This window comes from Salvia splendens, unplaced genomic scaffold (genome assembly GCF_004379255.2).
Source record: "Salvia splendens isolate huo1 unplaced genomic scaffold, SspV2 ctg94, whole genome shotgun sequence".
In the NCBI taxonomy this organism is placed as follows: Eukaryota; Viridiplantae; Streptophyta; class Magnoliopsida; order Lamiales; family Lamiaceae; genus Salvia; species Salvia splendens.
This window is the reverse complement of record NW_024599627.1, coordinates 1-19,776: the sequence shown is the minus strand read 5'-3', so window position 1 is coordinate 19,776 and position 19,776 is coordinate 1. Positions and strand designations below refer to the sequence as shown.

At 35.7% G+C, this 19,776-nt stretch overlaps 4 protein-coding genes across 4 annotated transcripts; 1 reads left to right on the top strand and 3 right to left on the bottom strand.

Moving 5' to 3' along the window:
• Positions 1-3,251: 3,251 nt before the first annotated feature.
• Positions 3,252-3,860, bottom strand: LOC121791850 (cannabidiolic acid synthase-like). Its single transcript, XM_042189671.1, has one exon. The coding sequence runs from the start codon at positions 3,858-3,860 to the stop codon at positions 3,252-3,254; it is 609 nt and encodes a 202-aa protein (XP_042045605.1).
• Positions 3,861-4,180: 320 nt separating this feature from the next.
• On the bottom strand, positions 4,181-4,858 carry LOC121791849 (berberine bridge enzyme-like 18). The gene has a single exon (XM_042189670.1). It carries the CDS (start codon positions 4,856-4,858, stop codon positions 4,181-4,183), a length of 678 nt encoding a protein of 225 aa, XP_042045604.1.
• An 11,355-nt stretch (positions 4,859-16,213) lies between these two features.
• On the top strand, positions 16,214-19,253 carry LOC121791848. Its single transcript, XM_042189669.1, has 8 exons — positions 16,214-16,245; positions 16,491-16,524; positions 16,803-17,027; positions 17,465-17,554; positions 18,318-18,383; positions 18,482-18,573; positions 18,656-18,703; positions 18,858-19,253. Exons 1-8 carry the CDS (start codon positions 16,214-16,216, stop codon positions 18,919-18,921), a joined length of 651 nt encoding a protein of 216 aa, XP_042045603.1. The 3' UTR covers positions 18,922-19,253.
• On the bottom strand, positions 19,222-19,773 carry LOC121791852 (glutaredoxin-like; the record flags this gene model as incomplete). Its single annotated transcript, XM_042189673.1, has 2 exons — positions 19,222-19,482; positions 19,575-19,773. Coding segments are annotated over 2 exons (303 nt in total), but the record flags the coding sequence as incomplete, so codon positions are not given.
• Between the last annotated feature and the right edge of the window lie 3 nt (positions 19,774-19,776).

Below are 19,776 nucleotides of genomic sequence, written 5' to 3'. Positions count from 1 at the left end.
AAGACCATCCTTGACCAGCGAAGCTGCAGTTAACGCGATAGAGGAACTCGAGCTTGTGACATCAAACCACTGACAGCTAAAATGTAGTGCTGACCTGACTATTGCTACCTTAATTAACTCTATATGTTACTGCTTTTCTATATATATTGCTATGTTATTATAAATATGTACATGTGTAGCGTCCGTGCGTGGCGTGCAAGGACCTACAAAATGATAGGTTACACTGTAAACTTACTAGTAGTTGATATTTACTCTCTTCATCTCAATTTCAAAGCAAGTGTGAATCGGACTCCAGACTCGCATCTCCTAGTGGCATATCTGGATCTCAAAGCCAAACTCGAAAATCTCAAGGCAAGCTGCAACTTTGATAAGACCATCCTTGACCAGCGAAGTTGCAGTTAACGCGATAGAGGAGCTCGAGCTTGTGGCGTTGAATGCTCATACCACTGCCCGAGGTGGTGCAGTGCATCCCCAAAGATAGAGAAGAGAAGCTAAGTTGGGGTTTTTCTTGTCATTGGTACAATTTTAAGATTAGCATTATAAGGAGCATAGACAAGAAAATTGTGATTTATGGGCGAAGCGAAGAGAAGAGAAATGTAGTATTTGTAATACATTTGATTTCTTTGAGTTAATGCTTTTGGAGAGTCTTAATTTAGGGTGTAATGCTATTTTAACTAACTATATATACTAAAGCTTTCAATATTGCTACATTGTTATATATATGTACACGTGTAGCGTCCGTGTGACGTGCGTGTCCTGACCAATGAGAAATATATCCAACCATTGTGCCTAGTTGGTGAGTTTTGGCAGCACGGCATTTTAGCTGTCAAGCACGAGCTCCTCTATCGCGTTAACTGACATTGAGACCACGAAGAATGTCCTTATTGCTTCATCATACATACATTTCAAGTGTCGGAAGCTTACTTCAGATGAGGGATCAGTCAGAGTGTACTTGGAGCCAGAAGAGCTTCGCCGCGTCTCCACCATGGCTTCTGATCTAACAATTGAACGAATACAACCTCAAAAATAAAAAATTTCAATCGAGAATATAAAGAAAATCCTCCCTCCACTAAGACAAAAAATACTACTACTGGTATATCATGTACAAGCTGGAGAGACAAATAGGAAAGAAATGAGAGAGTGAGAGGAGATGAAAAAGTGAATGATTGCCTATATAGTCAATCTCCTTTTGCAAGTTATGACGGAAAGAGCAAGAAATCGATTATTTTTAGCACGACAGAAAGAGCAAGAAATCTCCTTTAACAAATATATGTATGCGTGCTCGCCCCGTGCGACTTGCTTGTCAAGACCTATAAAATTGAATGGAATTTTTTTCAAGACACAAATTGAATCTCTCTCTCTGTGTCTCTCTATCAGCAATTGTTGGGGATTTATGGGCTGCAGCAGTCGACACACAAAGCATAAGAGGCTCTCTCTCATCTCATGGGCTTGAGGTATTGAATCAATGTCTCACTGAAACCATTGTTTGTGACACTCTCACTCTGTTTATACATTAGTATTTGGTTATTTATTGATCACTAGTGTGGTGTTGGTTACTCTCTCCGTCCCATAATAGATGGTATACTTGGAGAATGACACGAGATTTTAGGAGATGTGTTTTGTGTGTTAGATGGAAAGAGAAAATAATTATATTAATGTGCGTTGGAACTTTTCAAAAAAGGAAATGTGCATCTTTTGTGGGACAAACTAAAAAGAAAAGTGTGACATCTATTATGGGACATGTGGTTTATTAAAAAATTAATAAAAAATTAATGATTTGTTTATTTTTCAACATGTGTTTTAAATATATGAATTGGATTAGGATACACCAAAGTTAAATTTTCACTATACTGAGCATTAATTTTATTTTTATACCCAGCTTATTAAGTTGGAGTGGAAAACTATCAATACAAGGCTCCATCAAGTAATGCAAAATTTAGTTAGCTATAATATTTTCCTAATTCAAAGATTCAACTTTAAGTATGGGTTATTTGTCAAATCTTAGTTTATTTTAAAATAGATAGAAATAAATAAAATCCAATTTTTATTATTAAAAATCTATATAAATTCAAATAAAATTTTAAAATAGGGAAAAATGATTCCTACTCGCATGTTCGGCTAGTGGGCATCAAACGCGCTTGTCATTGGTTGTAGAGGTTGGGGCGTGAAGAGTGATGTCCCATGCAATGTCTCCGCAACGCGTTCCGTGATATCTCATCCCATGGGACGTAACCCACCTTGGCACTTGTTGATGCCATTATATTAGCAACCTCATTCCTTAGCCATTACTCCTTCTGTCCGCAATTAAGAGTCTCATTTATTAGCGACACGAGTTTTAAGAAATATTAAGAAAAGTGGGTGGAAAAAAATTAGCGGAATATGAGTTTCACTTGTATATATTAGTTTTAAATGAAATGTGAGTGGAATGAGTTAGTGGAATGTGAGACCCTATTACTCCCTCTGTTCCATAATAGATGTCACGCTTTCCTTTTTAGTTTGTCTCACAAAAGATGCCACATTTCCTTTTTTTAGAAAAAGCTCCCTCCCACATTAATATAAATATACTATTTTCTTTTTTCACCTAACACACCAAATAACATCACCTAAAATCCCGTGTCAATCCCCAAGTGTGTCATCTATTATGGGACGGAGGGAGTACCATTTATGGTTAAAGTGAACCGAGACTCCTATTCGCGGACAAACTAAAATGAAAAAATGAGACTCATATTCGTGGACTGGGGGAGTATTTAACTACAGCTACATTATCATGAATATCGATAGCGAGTTGCACGGCAACCCTTGTCTGTCCTGTCTTGTCGTGATGGGCTTATACAATTATGAGTACCCGTTGTTGATGCTCTCATGTTTAAGTCACAATTCACCTCAGTTTAGCCATATGTTTGGGGTGGTAAGCATGTTATATTCCAGAGTAGTACCGAATAACTCCATCAATTCAATCAAAAAATTTGCTCATAAATAACATAAAAAACATGGAGATCAATAATTTTATACTTTCAGTCCTAATTTGTTGACTATATAAGGATATCAATAAGTAGGATATTATATAAAACAACCTTTCAATTGCAAATCAATACATTTATTAGTACACCCTTATAAGGAAAATAAATCTTTATTATTAATACACCTTGCATGAATAACAATACAAACATTATTGTTAAAAAATAATGTAACAGAATAATCAAACAACCATCATATATCGAACAAGTTGGCAGTTAACAGCAGAATATATCTCAATTCCCTTTCTTAGTCCACTTGGCTTGCAACGGCGGAATGCTCTGTTCGTTCTTGAACAAATTGGTCGGATCAACAACTGTTTTCACCCGAACAAGACGATCAAAATTATCCTTGTAATATGGCTTCCCCCAAATGCTTGTGCGTGCGTAACTTGTCTTCCCATTAGGTTTATTCACTCCATTATCGAGATCTCTGTAGTTGTAGTACGCTTCCCTGGGCGAGCTCGACACATAAGGAGTCATGTATTGATAATACCTGTGGCTCCAGCTTATGTATCTGTCCGCGTCCGCAGCCTCAGAGTTTTGCCAGTAAGTCAAGCCGGCAAGTTTGTAGAGTGCACCTGCTCTGTGAGGAAATGGAGTTTCCGATTCTGATATTTCATCCATTCTTCCACCATACGGCACCATGTAGTATATCGTCTCGTCTGCTTCTGGTTCACGCAACATAGTCACCATGCCTTCAATCGCGTTCAGAGGAATGGGTGTCCGTACATAATCCGACTTGGCTTTGAGTTGCCGCAGACCGGCCTGAGTCCGGTTAAGCAATGTATCAAGTGGAGTTATTGGCATTTGGTTGCTAAATAAGGTGGATTCGATCCAGCTCATTTTTGTGCAGTCTTCTCTCACTAACCCTAACTCAGGGAAGATTTCTTGCATGTATGAAACTAATATGTCGGCGCCGCCTAGGAAAACTGAGAAGAAGTTAACTTGAACCGTGGAGTTCACCCTGAATACGATAACTCCTACGAACAAATCTTTGTCCGCTTGAGGAGCCTCATATTGCCAGCGATGCCATAATGCAACGCCGTTCTGTTCTTCCACATTCCTCGTGATTGAGAAAACAATGATTGTTTCTGGAACATCTACCAGTTGGACCTTCCAGGCAGTGATCACACCAAAGCTGGCACCTCCGCGCCTCTGATCGCCTAGAAAAGATCCTCTCCCATTGATTTTCTGTCGAGGATTCTGCCATTGGCGTCGATTATTCTTGCATCAACGACGTTATCTCCAGCGAGGCCGTATTTTCTCAGCATTGTGCCATAGCCTCCTCCACTGTAGTGGCCACCGACACCGACAGTAGTGCAAATAGCACCAGGAAACCCTAAAGTGGAGCTCTTTTCCGCAATCTTGTAGTATACGATTCCAGTTGTCGCACCGGTCTCAATCCATGCCATTTTCTCATCCACGTTGACAGTAACTTCGCTGAGATTGATTAAATCGATGACCACGAACGGGACATGGGAGACATAAGACAGTCCCTCCATGTCATGGCCACCGCTCCGTGTTCTGATCTCCAGACCACTTTTCTTGGCGCAGTGTACGACAGGCGGGATCTGGGATTCGTGTTCTGGGGTTATGATCACTTGAGGTTTAGGAGTGGAGTCCGACGCGAATCTAGGGTTTCGGATGGAGAATTGGAGGATGGAAGTGTAAGATGAGTTTGCATGAGTGTAGACATCATTTGAAATGGAGTAGTAGTTGGTTGTTTTGGAGAGACATTGAAGAAAGTTGTCTTGCTTATCAGCAAAAGCTACTGATGAGCATGACAAGATGAGGACAAGAAGAAAGAAAAAGAGATGAGATGAATTTGAAAGAGTTTTCATGGTTTATGATTTGAAATATGAGTTTGTGATTGTGTTGTTTGAGAAGCATGCATTGTGGCCTATTTATAGGAACATTACGGTTTGAAATAATCCTCATATCATATGTCCGAAAAATATTGAAATAATCTTCGTATTACATGCACGTAGCATATTGAAAGTCAACCGTCTCAATGGCTGCTTTATTTGAAATTCTTCTTCAATAGTAAAAGTTTTTTTTATATTAATGTGCCATTCTTTAGATTCAATTGCCTATTTTATTCTTGAGAGGAATATAAGAGTATTTTGATTAATTATAAAAAAAAATTCCTTGTAATTGAGAGTTCAATTCTGAGTCCCTTGCCAATGAAGGTGCTCTCTTCTTGATATGCTTAATTAATTAAATAAATTGAATGGCCAAATTCAAGTTGCTGAATACTTTTAGATAAGTTTAATACCAATTCCAAGTCATGCTGATTATGTGGATTCAATGATAGGTTTGACTTTCAATCCGCCAACAATTTGAATGGCTGAGACGCGGCGTCATTGTAGAGTGTTTACAATATTCACATCCACGGTGTTCGGCTATTCGAGATTGAATTTATTCGAGATTAATTTTGTCATGGGGATTACACCAATTAAGGTTGTGATTAGCGTGGAGTGGATTCCTACGACAAACACTAATTAGCTCCGTTCAGTATCAAGGAATTGAGTTTGCGAAATTGGAATTGCGGCTTTCAATTCAAAATTCAAAATTGGAAGTATGTTGCGGACGTGCTCCGCAACGAGACCGGTTAACTGCATTCTCGTGAGTAACTAGTGATCAACGCTTCGACAAGCTCGCAGAGAGAATCACGTTTGCTGGTTCTCGGACGTGTTCCGACCAACAACAAAGGGGAAGCACAAATATTCTTGTTGCACAAGTTAGGTTTAGGAAAAATATTTCATTCATAAAAAAAGATGGTAAATGAAATACCCTATTTATATAACTAAGGACCCTAGGGTGGTTCGACTTACCCTAGACATTCGGGAAAGAACCACAAAGAAAACCCGAACGGGGCTTATAGTTTTTGGCCTGACTCAACAATATTTAAATAAAAAAGTCTTAAAACATAAACTTCAACAAATAAGTAAATAAACAAAAAAAAAGGAAACAATCTCTCGGCCTCTTAGTTCTGGAATCTGTTCGGAGGCTTCAAGCTCTCTCTCGGCCTTAATGTCCTTGCCGTCGCTGCACTACTCTTGTCCCTTCATTCTACCTGCGATTCTCCAGCCACCGGCAATTCCTCGGGCTCCATGGTTAACTCCCCTCGTACCTGCTGCTCCTCTGCAGCCACAGCCTGCGGTGTCGGTGTGCTCGTATCATAGTATTACAAATATTTGGATTTGGTTATGAGATTCAATCTCGTGAATTTAATTATTAGATTTAATCTTTCAAATTGAACGGATCCATAAGTTATAAGATTTTAATCCTACGCAATATGATTTAGATCAAAACAAGTTCTACATGCTGTCGATAAAAAATAAAAATGTTTTCCACTTATTGAAGAAACAGAAAAATTGTCAACTTGACAGATGTGTAAATGTCAGATAACCTAGATAGTTATGACTTGACTTGGTTCATGAAATAGAAAAGAGCAACCTCGACTTCGTCATAATTTTAATACTATATCCAAATAAGTGGAGTAAGAATGAAAAAGGTATCTCTTTATTTACACATTTAAAAGTTAATTACACTTTGATCGTGTTCATTCAAAAGACGCTGTTTCCTCTTTGATCGTGTGTTATTTATAAGTATTTTGTAATTTTCAAATGTCAATGGTTAAGTATGTCCTAATAGGACACATACTACCTTTTAGAACTTACATTTTATATTTTGTTAATTACTATTAGGTAGACTAAATATACATTAGTAGAATGTAAAGCTTTTTTAATCTTCAATTTTCAATAATAAATATTACTGGGAGTTTATTGTCAAATAAAAAAATTTAAAATAGAAATTATTAATGGGAATAAATTAATAAAATAGTGAAACTAACAAATATTTGTCAAAATAGTTTATTGAGAGATATCAAAAACTGCAACCTCCTTCACTTAAAGAAAGAGATTTGAAGTTATCCACAATGTTGTTACCAAATTGTTCTCCTCTATAATTTATGGGTCTCACAACACTTTTACCTTTTACCTCATTTCTATGTAAAAAACACACCACCACCCATTTCTTTCCTTAAATATTCATGTGATCCACTTTTTGTATTTTTAAATATTTCACATTTCAACTTATTTATTATGTATTTTATTTAAATTATTATTTTTATTTATATGGGATTTATTTTTAAAATAAAATATTCACAAGAATATAAATATACTATTAAAAAGAAAATGAGAAAAAATAACAAAAATAAAAAATAAGAGTCAACTATCCCGCACAACATAATATTACCTCATATTTTTATTAGTTAGTAGTAGTAATTAACAATGAACCATTTAATGGACTCATTAACAATGTTTCCGTCCTACTTCATACAAGCCATAGTTGAGAGGCAGCGGAGCTCTTCTGGCTCGACCTGCTCCGCTCAAATGACAAGCAATCCTGGACCCGACAACAAAATTCTTGGGAACTTTGTTTTAAGCTTCCGACATTTGAAATGTATGTATGAGAAAGCAATTGGGACATTTTACAGTCAGTTAATGCTTAATCCGCTGCCCGAGCAGGTGCAATGCAACCCCAAAGTTAGACTCACTGACAGCTAAAATGTCGTGGCCACAACTCACCAACTAGGCACGTGGTGAGATATATATATCTCTCATCTTTACTTTTTTTAATTGAGAAAAAAATATACCTAGGGTTATGATAGTGTAATGAATGACCAGTATATATAATATCAATTCATTGGTCAGGGCATGCACGTTGCACGGACGCTACACATGTGACGTGTGCATATATATATATATAGAACAATGTAGCAACATTGAAAGCGTTAGTATACAGAGTTAGTTTAGATAGCTTTATACCTCAAATTAAAGACTCTCCAAATGTATTACAAATATCAAAGTTGCATTAATTCGGGGATATGTGAACCTAATAGGAGAGTTATGAATTACTAATCAAAGCATGTTTTCCTACATCTTACACAAATACAAACCTATTTGTCCTGTGAAGAAACCTTACAAGAAGCTTGATTCCATGCTCGGTCTTTGATTCGCTCATAAATCACAATTCTCTTCTCTATAATGCTAATCTTAAAATTGTACCAATTACTAGAAAAACCCCAACATAGCTTCTCTTCTCTATCTTTGGGGCTGCACTGCACCAGCTCGAGCTCCTCTATTGCGTTAACTGCAGCTTCGCTAGTCAAGGATGGTCTTATCAAAGTTGCAGCTTGCTTTGAGATTTTCGAGTTTGGCTTTGAGATCCAGATATGCCACTAGGAGATGCGAGTCTGGAGTCCAATTCACACTTGCTTTAAAATTGAGATGAAGAGAGTAGATATCAACTACTAGTAAGTTTATAGTGTAACCTATCATTTTGTAGGTCCTTGCACGCCACGCACGTTGCACGGACGCTACACATGTACATATTTATAATAACATAGCAATATATGAAAAGCAGTAACATATAGAGTTAATTAAGATAATACTAATAGTCAGGTCAGCACTACATTTTAGCTGTCAGCGGTTTGATGTCACAAGCTCGAGTTCCTCTATCGCGTTAACTGCAGCTTCACTGGTCAAGGATGGTCTTACAAAGTTGCTTTGAAATCAAAAATTAATTTTTATCCATTTTAAAGAAATACTGTATAATACATGTTGTAGATATTTTTGTAAGGTTTCTTCACTGGGTAGTAAGTGGTCAAGTATGGCCTACACGGCAATGCGGTGCTGATCATCTGCATCATTTCTGGCTTCTTTTCTTCTTCCTCCTCCTTTTTAGGCTCTTCCTTTTTTTGCTTCTTCCTTGACTTCCTCCTTCTTTGCCTCATCTTTCTTGGCTTCTTCCTTCTGAGATTATGTGGGCAATGGATACAGGCTCAACTGTTCCAATCACAGTTAAAATCTTTCCCTTTAGGTCGATGGATATTTCATCCATTCCTACAAACCATCGCTTCAAGATTACGCGATAGCGATTTCCTACCCTCTTATTTTATGGCAATTCATAACATAAATTTACAAGTAGGTGTAGCGTCCGTGCAACGTGCGTGACCGGACCAATAAATAACCAAATCCTAATGCATAACTAGATCAAATTATCATGTTGGAGAAAACCTCAATCAGGAATTGTTGGAGAAATAATATTCTATTGCATTAACTAACGGTGAGACCACCAAGAATGTTCTTATTGCTTCGTTATACATGCATTCCAGGTGAGGGTGCTTGGAGCCAGAAGAGCTTCGCCGCGTCTCCACCATGGCTTCTGATCTAACAATCGAACGAATCAAGAATTCCAATCGAGAATATATAAATATTCACAATTACTAATTATACTAATAATTTTTAATAAAAGTTTTATTTTTCAGTTATTCACAATTTACTAAGAATATATAAAATAAAATAAAATAAACTTTTAAAATGTAATCCATTATCCATATATAATGTTAAGTGAAGTGTAGAAATGATGCATGCAGTTGTAAGTGTTAAGTGATGAAAGTAAATAATTATGCGTAAAGCACATAATCGTGCAATTGAAATGTGAAGATAGTGCTAACGTAAGAGAGCAAGCCCTCTCTTGTACCAACATAACTCCAGGTATAATTTTTTCTCAATTAAAAAAAGTTAAAGATGTAAAATTTATATCCACACATAAGCCTTGACCCTAGTTGGTGAGTTGCGACTGCACGACTTTTTATTCACTGTAAAAGTATCATAAGGCGTGAATCTCTGGAATGATTGAATTAATTAATAAATTGATTCTGCGTATTTTCTAGGTGTGGTGCTATTTGACAGTGAATGCTCAAACCGCTGCCCGAGATCATCTATCATTTTTTTTGTTTCTTAGGTTTATACTGTGGAAGACAAGGATGAACTGGAAGAATTTGTGACATCCCCCAAAGTGAATGTGTATTAATAATATAATTGGGAGGATGGCTCGTCTTTGCCTCACATTTTTTCACACTAGAAAACTTGAGGAGATAAAGAATCAGGTGTATTTTTTACACTAGAAAACTTGAGGAGATAAAGAATCAGGTGTTGCAAGGTCACGATTTAATTTGTAAATATTTATTCCATAAACACTACTTCTTAAACTTATATTATTTGTCATAACAAAGTACTCTCATGAGCACCAAAAAGCAGCATCAGAAGCTGCATATGGGGAGCATGTGGTTATTCATTACTCTCTATCTAATATGTGATGTCATTTTATAGGTCCTGACACACAAGTCGCACGGACGTGTTTAAGTATATTTTCCTACTTTATGGGCTGATCTTGACCATCGCACTATGTGTTTTCTTCGCAGGTTCAAAAATATTACAGGAAACATTTACTAAGGCACTTGCTAATTATTTGGCGCGAGACTCCTTATAGTCAACAAGATTACGTTATGCCGTATGTTTCCACTGTAAATTTCCAGAGACATTGACTAAGGCACTTGCTAAATGCAACTTTGATATTTGTAATACCTTTCGTTTTTTTGAGTTAATGCTTTTGGGGAGTCTTTAATTTGAGTTTTCGTTTTTTTTGAGTTAATGCTTTTGGGGAGTCTTTAATTTGAGTTATAATCATATCATAACTTCCTGTATAGTAATGCTTTCAATATTTTTGTATATATGCACATGTGTAGCATCCGTGTGCGTGCCACGTGTAATTGATTGTTTCTAATTTTAAACTTATTTCAATTATTTTTTCTGAGTTAATGTTTGATTCAGTTACTATAAGAAACAAATTAAGTAAAATATTCGATAGCATATGCTTATTAGTAAATGAGTATATGACGTCGAAAACACATTCTAACAAGGCTCACAATAGAGTAAGTTAAGATAGCATATTACACCAAACTTTGCTTCCTCCAATAGTCAGCACTCCATATAAAATTATATACCAATGATATTTGGTATGTTTGTTGATAGGGAAGAGCTGTAGGATAAGGTGGAGCAGCAGGGACTTGATAAGACACCATTCAGTGTAGAAGAAAAGCGAAGGTTCCTTCTTCTTCTTCATCCAAGTGAAGAACATATATAACTCTCCCATTAGCTTCTTCACATATCCCATAATTAATGCAACTTTCAGATTTGTAATACATTTGCTTTTTTGAGTTAATGCTTTTGGGTATAATGTTATCTTAACTAACTGTACATTATTATATATGTACACGAGTAGCCTCCGTGCGATGTGCGTGCCCAGCCCGGACCAATAAATTGATAATTATATATACGGTTCCTCCATTGTATCCGCATAACTCTAAGGATATTTTTTTTATCAATTAAAAAAAATAAAGATGAGAAATATAGCTCACCCATGTGCCTAGTCGGTGAGTTGTGGTAGCAAGACATTTTAGCTGTCATACATACATTTCAACTGTATATATGAAGCTTACTTCAGGTGAGGGATCAGTCAGTGTGTGCTTGGACCCAGAAGAGCTTCGCTGCATCTCCACCATGGCTTCTGATCTAACAATTGAACAAATACAAACATTAAAAGTCAAAAATTTCAATCTAGAATTTAAAGAAAACCCTCCCTCTACATAGACAAAAAATACTACTCCTAGTGTATTATGTGCAAGCTAGAGAGAGAAATAGGAAAGAAGAGAGAGTGAGAGGAGACGAAAAAGTGAATGATTGCGGGAATGGATTATATATTTATAGGCAATCTCCTTTTTCAATTTATGACTGAAAGAGCAAGAAATCGATTATTTTTAGTATGACAGAAAGAGCAAGAAATCTCGTTAACAAATATATGTATGCGTGAAGCGTAGAAATGATGCATACAGTTGTAATTGTTAAAAGATAAAGTAAAAAAACTATGTGTGAAGCACATAATCGTGGAAGTGAAATGCGAAGATAGTGCTAATGTAGGAGAGCAAGCCCTCTCTTGTACCAACATAACTCCATGTATAACTTTTTCTCAAAAAATAAAGATGAGAAATATATATTCCACACATGTGCCTAGGTGGTGAGTTGCGGCTGCACGACTTTTTCTTCACTGCAAGAGTATAATAAGGCGTGAATATCGAGAGTGATGGGATTAATTAATAAATTAATTCTGCATATTTTCTAGGTGCGGCGCTGTTTGGCAGTGAATGCTCTAACCGCTGCCTGAGATCATCTATCATTTTCTTTGTTTCTTAGGCTTATACTATTGAAGACAAGGATGAACGGAAAAATTTGTCACATCTCCCATAATGAATGTGTATTACTATTATAGTTGGGAGGATGGCCCGTCTTTGCCTCACATTATTTACTCTAGAAAACTTAAGGAGATACAGAATCAAGTGTTGCAAGGTCACGATTTAATTTGTAAATATTTATTCCATAAAGACTACTCTCATGAGCTCCAAAAAGCAGCTTCAAAAGCTGCATATGGGAAGTACTCTCATGAGCTCCAAAAAGCAGCTTCAGAAGCTGTAATATTAAACTTATATTATTTGTCGTAACAGAGTACTCTCATGAGCTCCAAAAAGCAGCTTCAGAAGCTGCATATGGGGAGCATATGATTATTTATTAATCACTATTACCTAATATATATTGAAGTTATTTTATAGGTCTTGACACGCAAGTCGCACGAGCGTGTTTAAGTATGTTTTCCCTACTTTATGGGCTGATCTTGACCATTGCATTACATGTTTTCTTCACAGGTTCGGAAATATTACAGGAAACACTGACTAAGGCACTTGATCTTGACCATTGCATTACGTGTTTCTTCCCAGGTTTAGAAATATTACAGGAAACACTAACTAAGGCACTTGCTAATTTTTTTCTTCTTATAGTCAACAAGATTCCATTATCTTGTGTAAGTTTCCACTGTAATTGTTCAGAGACATTGACATATGATGTCATTTTATAGGTCATGACACGCAAGTCGCACGGACGTGTAAGCATGTTTTTACTACTTTATGGGTTGAGCTTGACCATCACATGATGTGTTTTTATCGCAGGTTCAGAAATATTACAGGAAACATTGACTAAGGCACTTGCTAATTTTTGGCGTGAGACTCCTTATAGTCAACAAGATTACGTTATCTGGTATAAGTTTCCACCGTAGATGTTTAGAGACATTGACTAAGGCACTTGCTAAATGCAACTTTGATATTTGTAATACATTTGGTTTCTTTGAGTTGATGCTTTTGGGGAGTCTTTAATTTGAGTTATAATCCTATCTTATCTAATTGTATATAGTAATGCTTTCGATATTTCTATATATATGTACACGTGTAGCATCCGTATTGTGCGTGCCGCGTGTAATTGATTGTTTCTAATTTTAAATTTATTTCAATTATTTTTTATGAGTTAATATTCGATTCAGTTACTATAAGAAACAAATTAAGTAAAATATATTCGACAATGTATGCTTATAGTAAATGAGCATATGACGTCGAAAATACATTCTAAGAAGGCTCACATCCGTTTATCCCCTCATCGATGTGAGCCTTGTCAGTGGCATAGCTGCCTGATAGTTCAGTGAAATAGGATTGCCTTTGTGAAGGTAGAATGTGTTTATACTTTGACAAAACATTCCACCATTCAGCAATAACCCTATCAAGAGGAGAACCCAAAAGACTAGGATATATAATATTCACAATCAGAAAATATATACAATAAAAATATTTTTATAAAAAAAATTATAATCCATATATAATGTTGAGCGTAGAAATGATGCGTATACTTGTAAGTGTTAAGTGATGAAAGTAGAAAATATGAGTGAGACGGACATTATATATGTTGTGAATGGTATCTTATTTATATAACAATGACACTGTTTTTATATAAAGAAATTAGTAATACTATTTATTTATTAAAAACACATCCCCCATTTGTTAAAATTTGTGTCGATCAAATGTTTTATTTGTGGAGAGGGATTTTTTTATTATTATTATTAGATGGAAATTTACTGGTTGCATGAGGTTCGAGGAAGATGTCATTGAAAGGAACCACTAGAGGCATAATAGCCACGATTTAACAACAAAACAAATTAATCGAATATGTACAAACCAGCCACCACCCACCCTAAATTCAACTGAATTAATTAAGTACTTTATTTACTTGTTCTATTGATGTGTTCTGTATGAGCATGTACGTGTTGATAGCGTAATATTAAGAATATCTAATGAGATGGAAACTTATAAACGATAATTTCAATTGTTATTAACTTTAACCAATTTTTCATTCAGAACTAATCCAATGAAAAGGACTGATAGCAACCACAACGTTTTTGAATCTCGACCACATACATGTAAACATGATTGAAATAATATGACTTGAAAGTCCTTCTATAATTATACTTCATTTGTCCCTAAGTGGCATTTTTGTCTTAATATAAAGAAATATGAATTTAAAATATTATAAGATAAATTTAATTTTTATACAGTATTTTTTTTAACTAAGTTTAGAGTCACTTTTTTTGCACTCATTTTGAAAAAATTTATAAAAAAATAATTAAAGTGATATATAATAAGTAACAGCGAGTATAATGTAGATAAATCTCTTCTCTATATTATTCAAGCTTTTACTTTATTATATATCCACTTTAACTATTTATTCCGATTTTTTCAAAACAAATGCAAAAAAGAAGTGACTCAATCTGTCCTACAATAAGAGTCCATTTGTGCTTTTACTATAAATGGTAAGTAGATCACACGTTCCACTAACTCATTCTACTCATGAAACTAATGAATAAAAATACTTACTTCACTAACTTTTTCAACTCACTTTTTTTTTATCTTTTTTAAAATTTGTGTTGAATCAAATGTGGACTTCTATTGTGGGATGGAGGTAGTGTGGGATGGAGGTAGTAACATGCATTAAACAAACTTGGGCTATGCGGAAAAAAATTACATAAATGCATTTCAATTTCCATAAAATTAAATATAGGGTCCATCATTTAAAGCTGCGAGGTGTTCGATTTCAATTTTCCAACACGTTTTTTTTAATACCAAAAGGAAAAGGCTGAACTCATATTTAACTTCTGTCATTCTAATCAATCTCGATTCCTTCTCAAATTCACATTTTTTCACGGAAAATTCCGATTTTTTTGGTATAGTTTCACCCTGTTTGATCCGATCCTAATTTAGTTTGTTTTTCTGTGGCGTGATTTTGCTTCAATGCACTAAGTTGTTCATGCTCTGCAGTTTAGCTGCTTACTTGATTGCGATTTGCGAAAGCATATGCTGCAGTTCATATCCGCAGAATGCTTGTTAAATATGCATCAGTTTGTGTTGTTGAAGTTTATTTCTATTGTGAATATACTTGTTGATGCTGATTGTTGTATGAATGAGTTTGTGTGAGCGCAGATTTTCATTTATGTTCGGTTTTGTTGTTGATTTGTTGTTAACTCCGTGTCTTTGTGTTTGTTTCTTTAATAGAGCTTACAGAGATGTTTTTTTTTTTTGCGCTGAGCTAATTTGAGTGCAGTTTAAAATATTAATCACATGTACTATTGTAGATGGCTATGAAATTTACTACTACTAAGAAAATTGTGAAATTATTTTATTTGGCTTATAGAAATTTGTTTAGACATTGTTTGATATATTGATATATTACGACTGAATGAATGCTTAGAGATAGAGGGTGGAGTGAGGAGCAGGAGTATTGATGCTTCTGGGGTGACTTTGTAGAGAAAAATACAAGAAGGTGTGGATCATCTGGAATGATTATGTAATGTTGTTGTGTGAATTGGATAGTAGCTTCAAGGGTTGCTTATGATAAGAACATTCTCTGTCTATTTCTTTTAGTTGTTCGATAGCGATGGTCATTTTAATGTGTTCATGTTTAGGTTGCAACTAAAAAAGTGTGTAAACAATTTTTTTTGTAAAAGAACTGTTTCCCTTAATGTGATATTTGGAAAGCCTATACTGGTCTTTGATTTCATGCTAATTTTATTTAGTTGTTTGAAGTGATTTAGTTAACACGTTCAGTGTTTTCAACAGGATGAAGCTGCTCGTCAATGATGATCCTACTACCTTGAGTTATTGGTTGAACTGGAGAGTTTTTCTATGTGCATGGTATGTGTCTTGACCCTATGGTTATCGCAGCATTTCTGAAATATGGAATATGAATTTAGGAAATTCCGAATTGGATGCAGGGGGCGACCAGCATGAGAGCTCGCACATACGCTCTGAAATCAAGGAAACCTTGTTGTCTAAAAGGAATTCATCCTTTTCCTTATGTGCTTTCGGATAATTTCTTTTGGTCTGCTTTTGGCAGCTGTGTCTTTTGATCTTGCTTTACATGGAGCTGAACTTTTTTTACTACTATACTCAGTGAGTCCTTCTACCTTTGGTCATTATATTCTGAACTGGGTCATGTTTTAAGGCACCTGAAAATTCATAGGCAACTTATTTTTTAGCATGCATAGATATTATGAGTTTGAGGGGGGAAATGAAGAATAATAATTCAATCTGAAGATCTTCTTTGGTTTCTTTCAAGTTTCAACTGACTCCTGGAAATGTTTCTGATTATCTTTACAAAGTTCTCATTTCTTACTCTTATCACATGTTTTTTGCAGGTGGACGTTTACTTTAGTCACCATCTATTTTGGGGTATGTTTTATGATTTCTATTCTGACAGATTGCATATGAGATGAGCCTATAGTAATGTTCATAATACTTTGTTTGAGCTTTTGAAACTCACCTTTCCTTCTAAAGTCACTGAAACACTGACCCCTCTTTAGCCATCAATTCTCCTCATGTTTATGCTGTCTATTTCTTATGTTGTTTGAGCTTTTGAAACTCGCCTAACCTTATAAAGTCACTGAGACACTGACCCTTCTTTAGCCATCGATTCTCCTCATGTCTTATGTTGTCTATTTCTTATGCAGCTTGGATCGTTGCTTTCAATACGTGGATGTTTTTACAGTCCCAAAACCGATAGCAACAGTAACTGCTATTTAACTGAGGATACGGAGCAAGGTTTACATGTGCCCTTAGCACATGGAGTGAATGGAAATGGAATGAGGTTTCGGAAGAAGTTGGACAATCGTGGGACACTCCATGCTCTAATAACTTCCGACTTGTGGGATGGTCTGTATCAAGTTTTATTCCAGGTGTATTTAGTTGTTTTTTATCAAGGAGACAGCTGCTTAATTTTGTTCTTGAAAGTAGACCAGCAATACATGAATTCATCATTTTGAAAAATCATTTCAGGAATCTTCCCATTTCTAGGTTTTAGTTTATTATAAAATGTTTTTACTCATGGTGCTGCATGAGATCCTAATTTAGTGTGAAAATGAAATCCATGATTTGATGTCGAATAACAATTTATGGGACTAGCTACTTAGGGGATTTCTTAAAAATAGGTTTCCAATCCATCATTTGCATTTCTTATGACAATATCTATGCCTTGATCAGTTCGCTGCTCTGGAAAATAAACTGTCTTGACCACATTTGGATTGTTAGCTCATGGAGACTCTCAAGAACTTTTCAGCTTAAATCAATTATGAGTTCTCACTTTCTAATGGTAATCATGTTTTTGCTTGAGCAGATGACAGCAGGGGCAGTAACTCTCACTGATATTGTTTACTGGGTTGTGATTTTCCCATTCATGGCGCTGAGAGATTACGAGATGAGTTTTGTAAGTGCTTATCTACTCAAGAATCCCTTGTTCTTCTGCTCTGAGCATCATCTTACTAATTAAACCTTAAAGAATGTAGTAATTACATTTTTCTTCAAGAAAGAATACTGCTATTTGAAATACAATCTCTTGTGCAGTTGTCTCCTTGTGTGAATCAACATAATTCATGGAAAAAAAAAACATGTATTCATGAAAGAATACTGCTATCTGAATTAGAATGGTTATCAGGCTTCTTGTTTAATTTAAAATATTCTACCAAAATTTCTTTATTTTGTTTTTTGCATCATTCTTTCTATGGTAATCTCATGATTGTTTGTATTTGCTGCAAATGATGGACTCGTGAGCATAGTTTTTTTGGGGTACTGATATAGTAAGGTTATATTTGACTGTAGTCAGCTTTTAAGATATAAATCTGTTGTAAATCACAGTAACATCATCTGTTTCACCTTTTGCCACTTCTCACACTTTAACAATTGTTATAAAGTTCCTCACATTATTCTTTTCGCACTGTTCCTCACATTAAATTTTCCTTTTTCTGCAGCATCTAGAATTCTGTAATAGTAATAACCTCTGTGACTTCCTCCATGGCTTAGAGTGTGTTAATTTATTGTACTGAATAATTCTTGCATAGAAAATTTACAATAAATTTATGCGTTTTGGTATTTCAAAATTTGAAATGCTCGCTTCATGCATGTGTATTTATTTTTCCAATTTTCAGTTTTAAATCTTCAATGTAAAACTATGTCTTCTTATTTTGGGTTAGTTGACAGTTGTGACACACTCACTCAATGCTATCTTGCTCCTTGGGGATACAGCTGTTTGTAGTCTGGTGAGCTGCGGGATATGGATATCCTATATGTTTGTTAATAAAAGAATCATGCTTTAGTATTATCTGGATTTAGCATAATCTTGAAAGTTTGTTCTCAGGAATTCCCATGGTTCCGGATTTCTTACTTCATTTTGTTGACGGGTATTTATGTCATATTCGAGTGGATTGTCCATGCCTGCATCTCAATTTGGTAATTACAGTTCGTATTAGTTTTATTTGTAGTGAAACAAATCTTACTGATGATGTTTCTGGTGATTGTTTTTCTGTGTCAGGTGGCCGTATCCTTTTCTTGATCTATCAGTAGACCTCGCTCCAGTGTGGTGAGTTGATTACTTATTAGGTCAATTCAGATTATAGTGGAATTTAGAATACTGTGTGTTTAACTTCCTGCCTTTACATTCTTGATCTCAATAGTCATGTGTGTATCTGAGCAGCTTTTGTTCTACGCCTTCTCGTCCAATTTTTAATATGCAGGTACCTGGTGGTAGCCTTGATGCATGTCCCCTGCTATGCCATCTTCCTCATGTTTGTGAAGTGAAACATTGGTTACTATCCAGATGGTTCCCTCGTTCATATCAGCATAGCCCATAAATTTCTGGAAGATCGAACGTGCTGTCTTGTAATGGAAGAAGGCAAATCTTACAATTCATCAAGAATTGGCCCTGGATTTTAATCTGTGTGGAAGATCGAACGTGTCTTGTGATGTGTGCACAGCTACCGAATATAGAAGGTATGTTATTTCGACCGAGTTTGGAGGGTTTAAGGAACTGCTGTCTGATGCTAGAAATTTATGATTCTTTTACCTCATTCATACACAAACATAAGTGAAAAGAGAACATGCTGCACCTTTTTATCATTGATCAAATCAAATCTTGAGTATCATAACATGTGCAAGTACGGCACAATCATAATTCTTAATTCAGTACAAGTAACATAAGATTGTGAGGTGTAGAGTATCATAACATTTGCAAGTAAGGAGCATAATTGGTAGTAGTCTAGATAGAAGCTTTGGCACCTCCTGAGGTATCAGCTTTGGCAACTGCTCCGGCTTCAGTCAGTAACGGAACAAGCTTTCCAGCACTATGCAGCGCGGTGGTTGCTGCAAAATACGTGTAGATGGACGTGAAACAGAATTCACCAAATTGGCAACACACAAAAATGGTAAGGTAAGGTAAGGTAAGTCTTGAATACCATCACAGCCGCCTATGTGTTTGCCACCAATGAACACATTCGGGACGGAGCGCTGCCCGGTCCATTCAGCCAGACCGGATTGCATTTCACTTCCATCATCTGCATTCCGTGTGTCAGTAATGCAGTATTCATTGAAAGTGGAACGGAAACATGATTTGGAGCCAAATATAGTAGACAAATCATTGAAATTGGAAACAAGAAC

What these genes read in the sequence shown, in the direction of transcription:
- LOC121791848 (XM_042189669.1), top strand. Translation starts at nt 16,214, where the DNA reads ATGGAGCTGAACTTTTTTTACTACTATACTCA. An exon ending in GAGATTACGAGATGAGTTTT is followed by an intron (nt 17,555 to 18,317) that starts GTAAGTGCTTAT and finishes ATTTTGGGTTAG; the next exon opens with TTGACAGTTGTGACACACTC. An exon ending in GTAGACCTCGCTCCAGTGTG is followed by an intron (nt 18,704 to 18,857) that starts GTGAGTTGATTA and finishes TTTAATATGCAG; the next exon opens with GTACCTGGTGGTAGCCTTGA.
- LOC121791850 (XM_042189671.1), bottom strand. Translation starts at nt 3,860, where the DNA reads ATGAGCTGGATCGAATCCACCTTATTTAGCAACCAAATGCCAATAACT.
- LOC121791849 (XM_042189670.1), bottom strand. Translation starts at nt 4,858, where the DNA reads ATGAAAACTCTTTCAAATTCATCTCATCTCTTTTTCTTTCTTCTTGTC.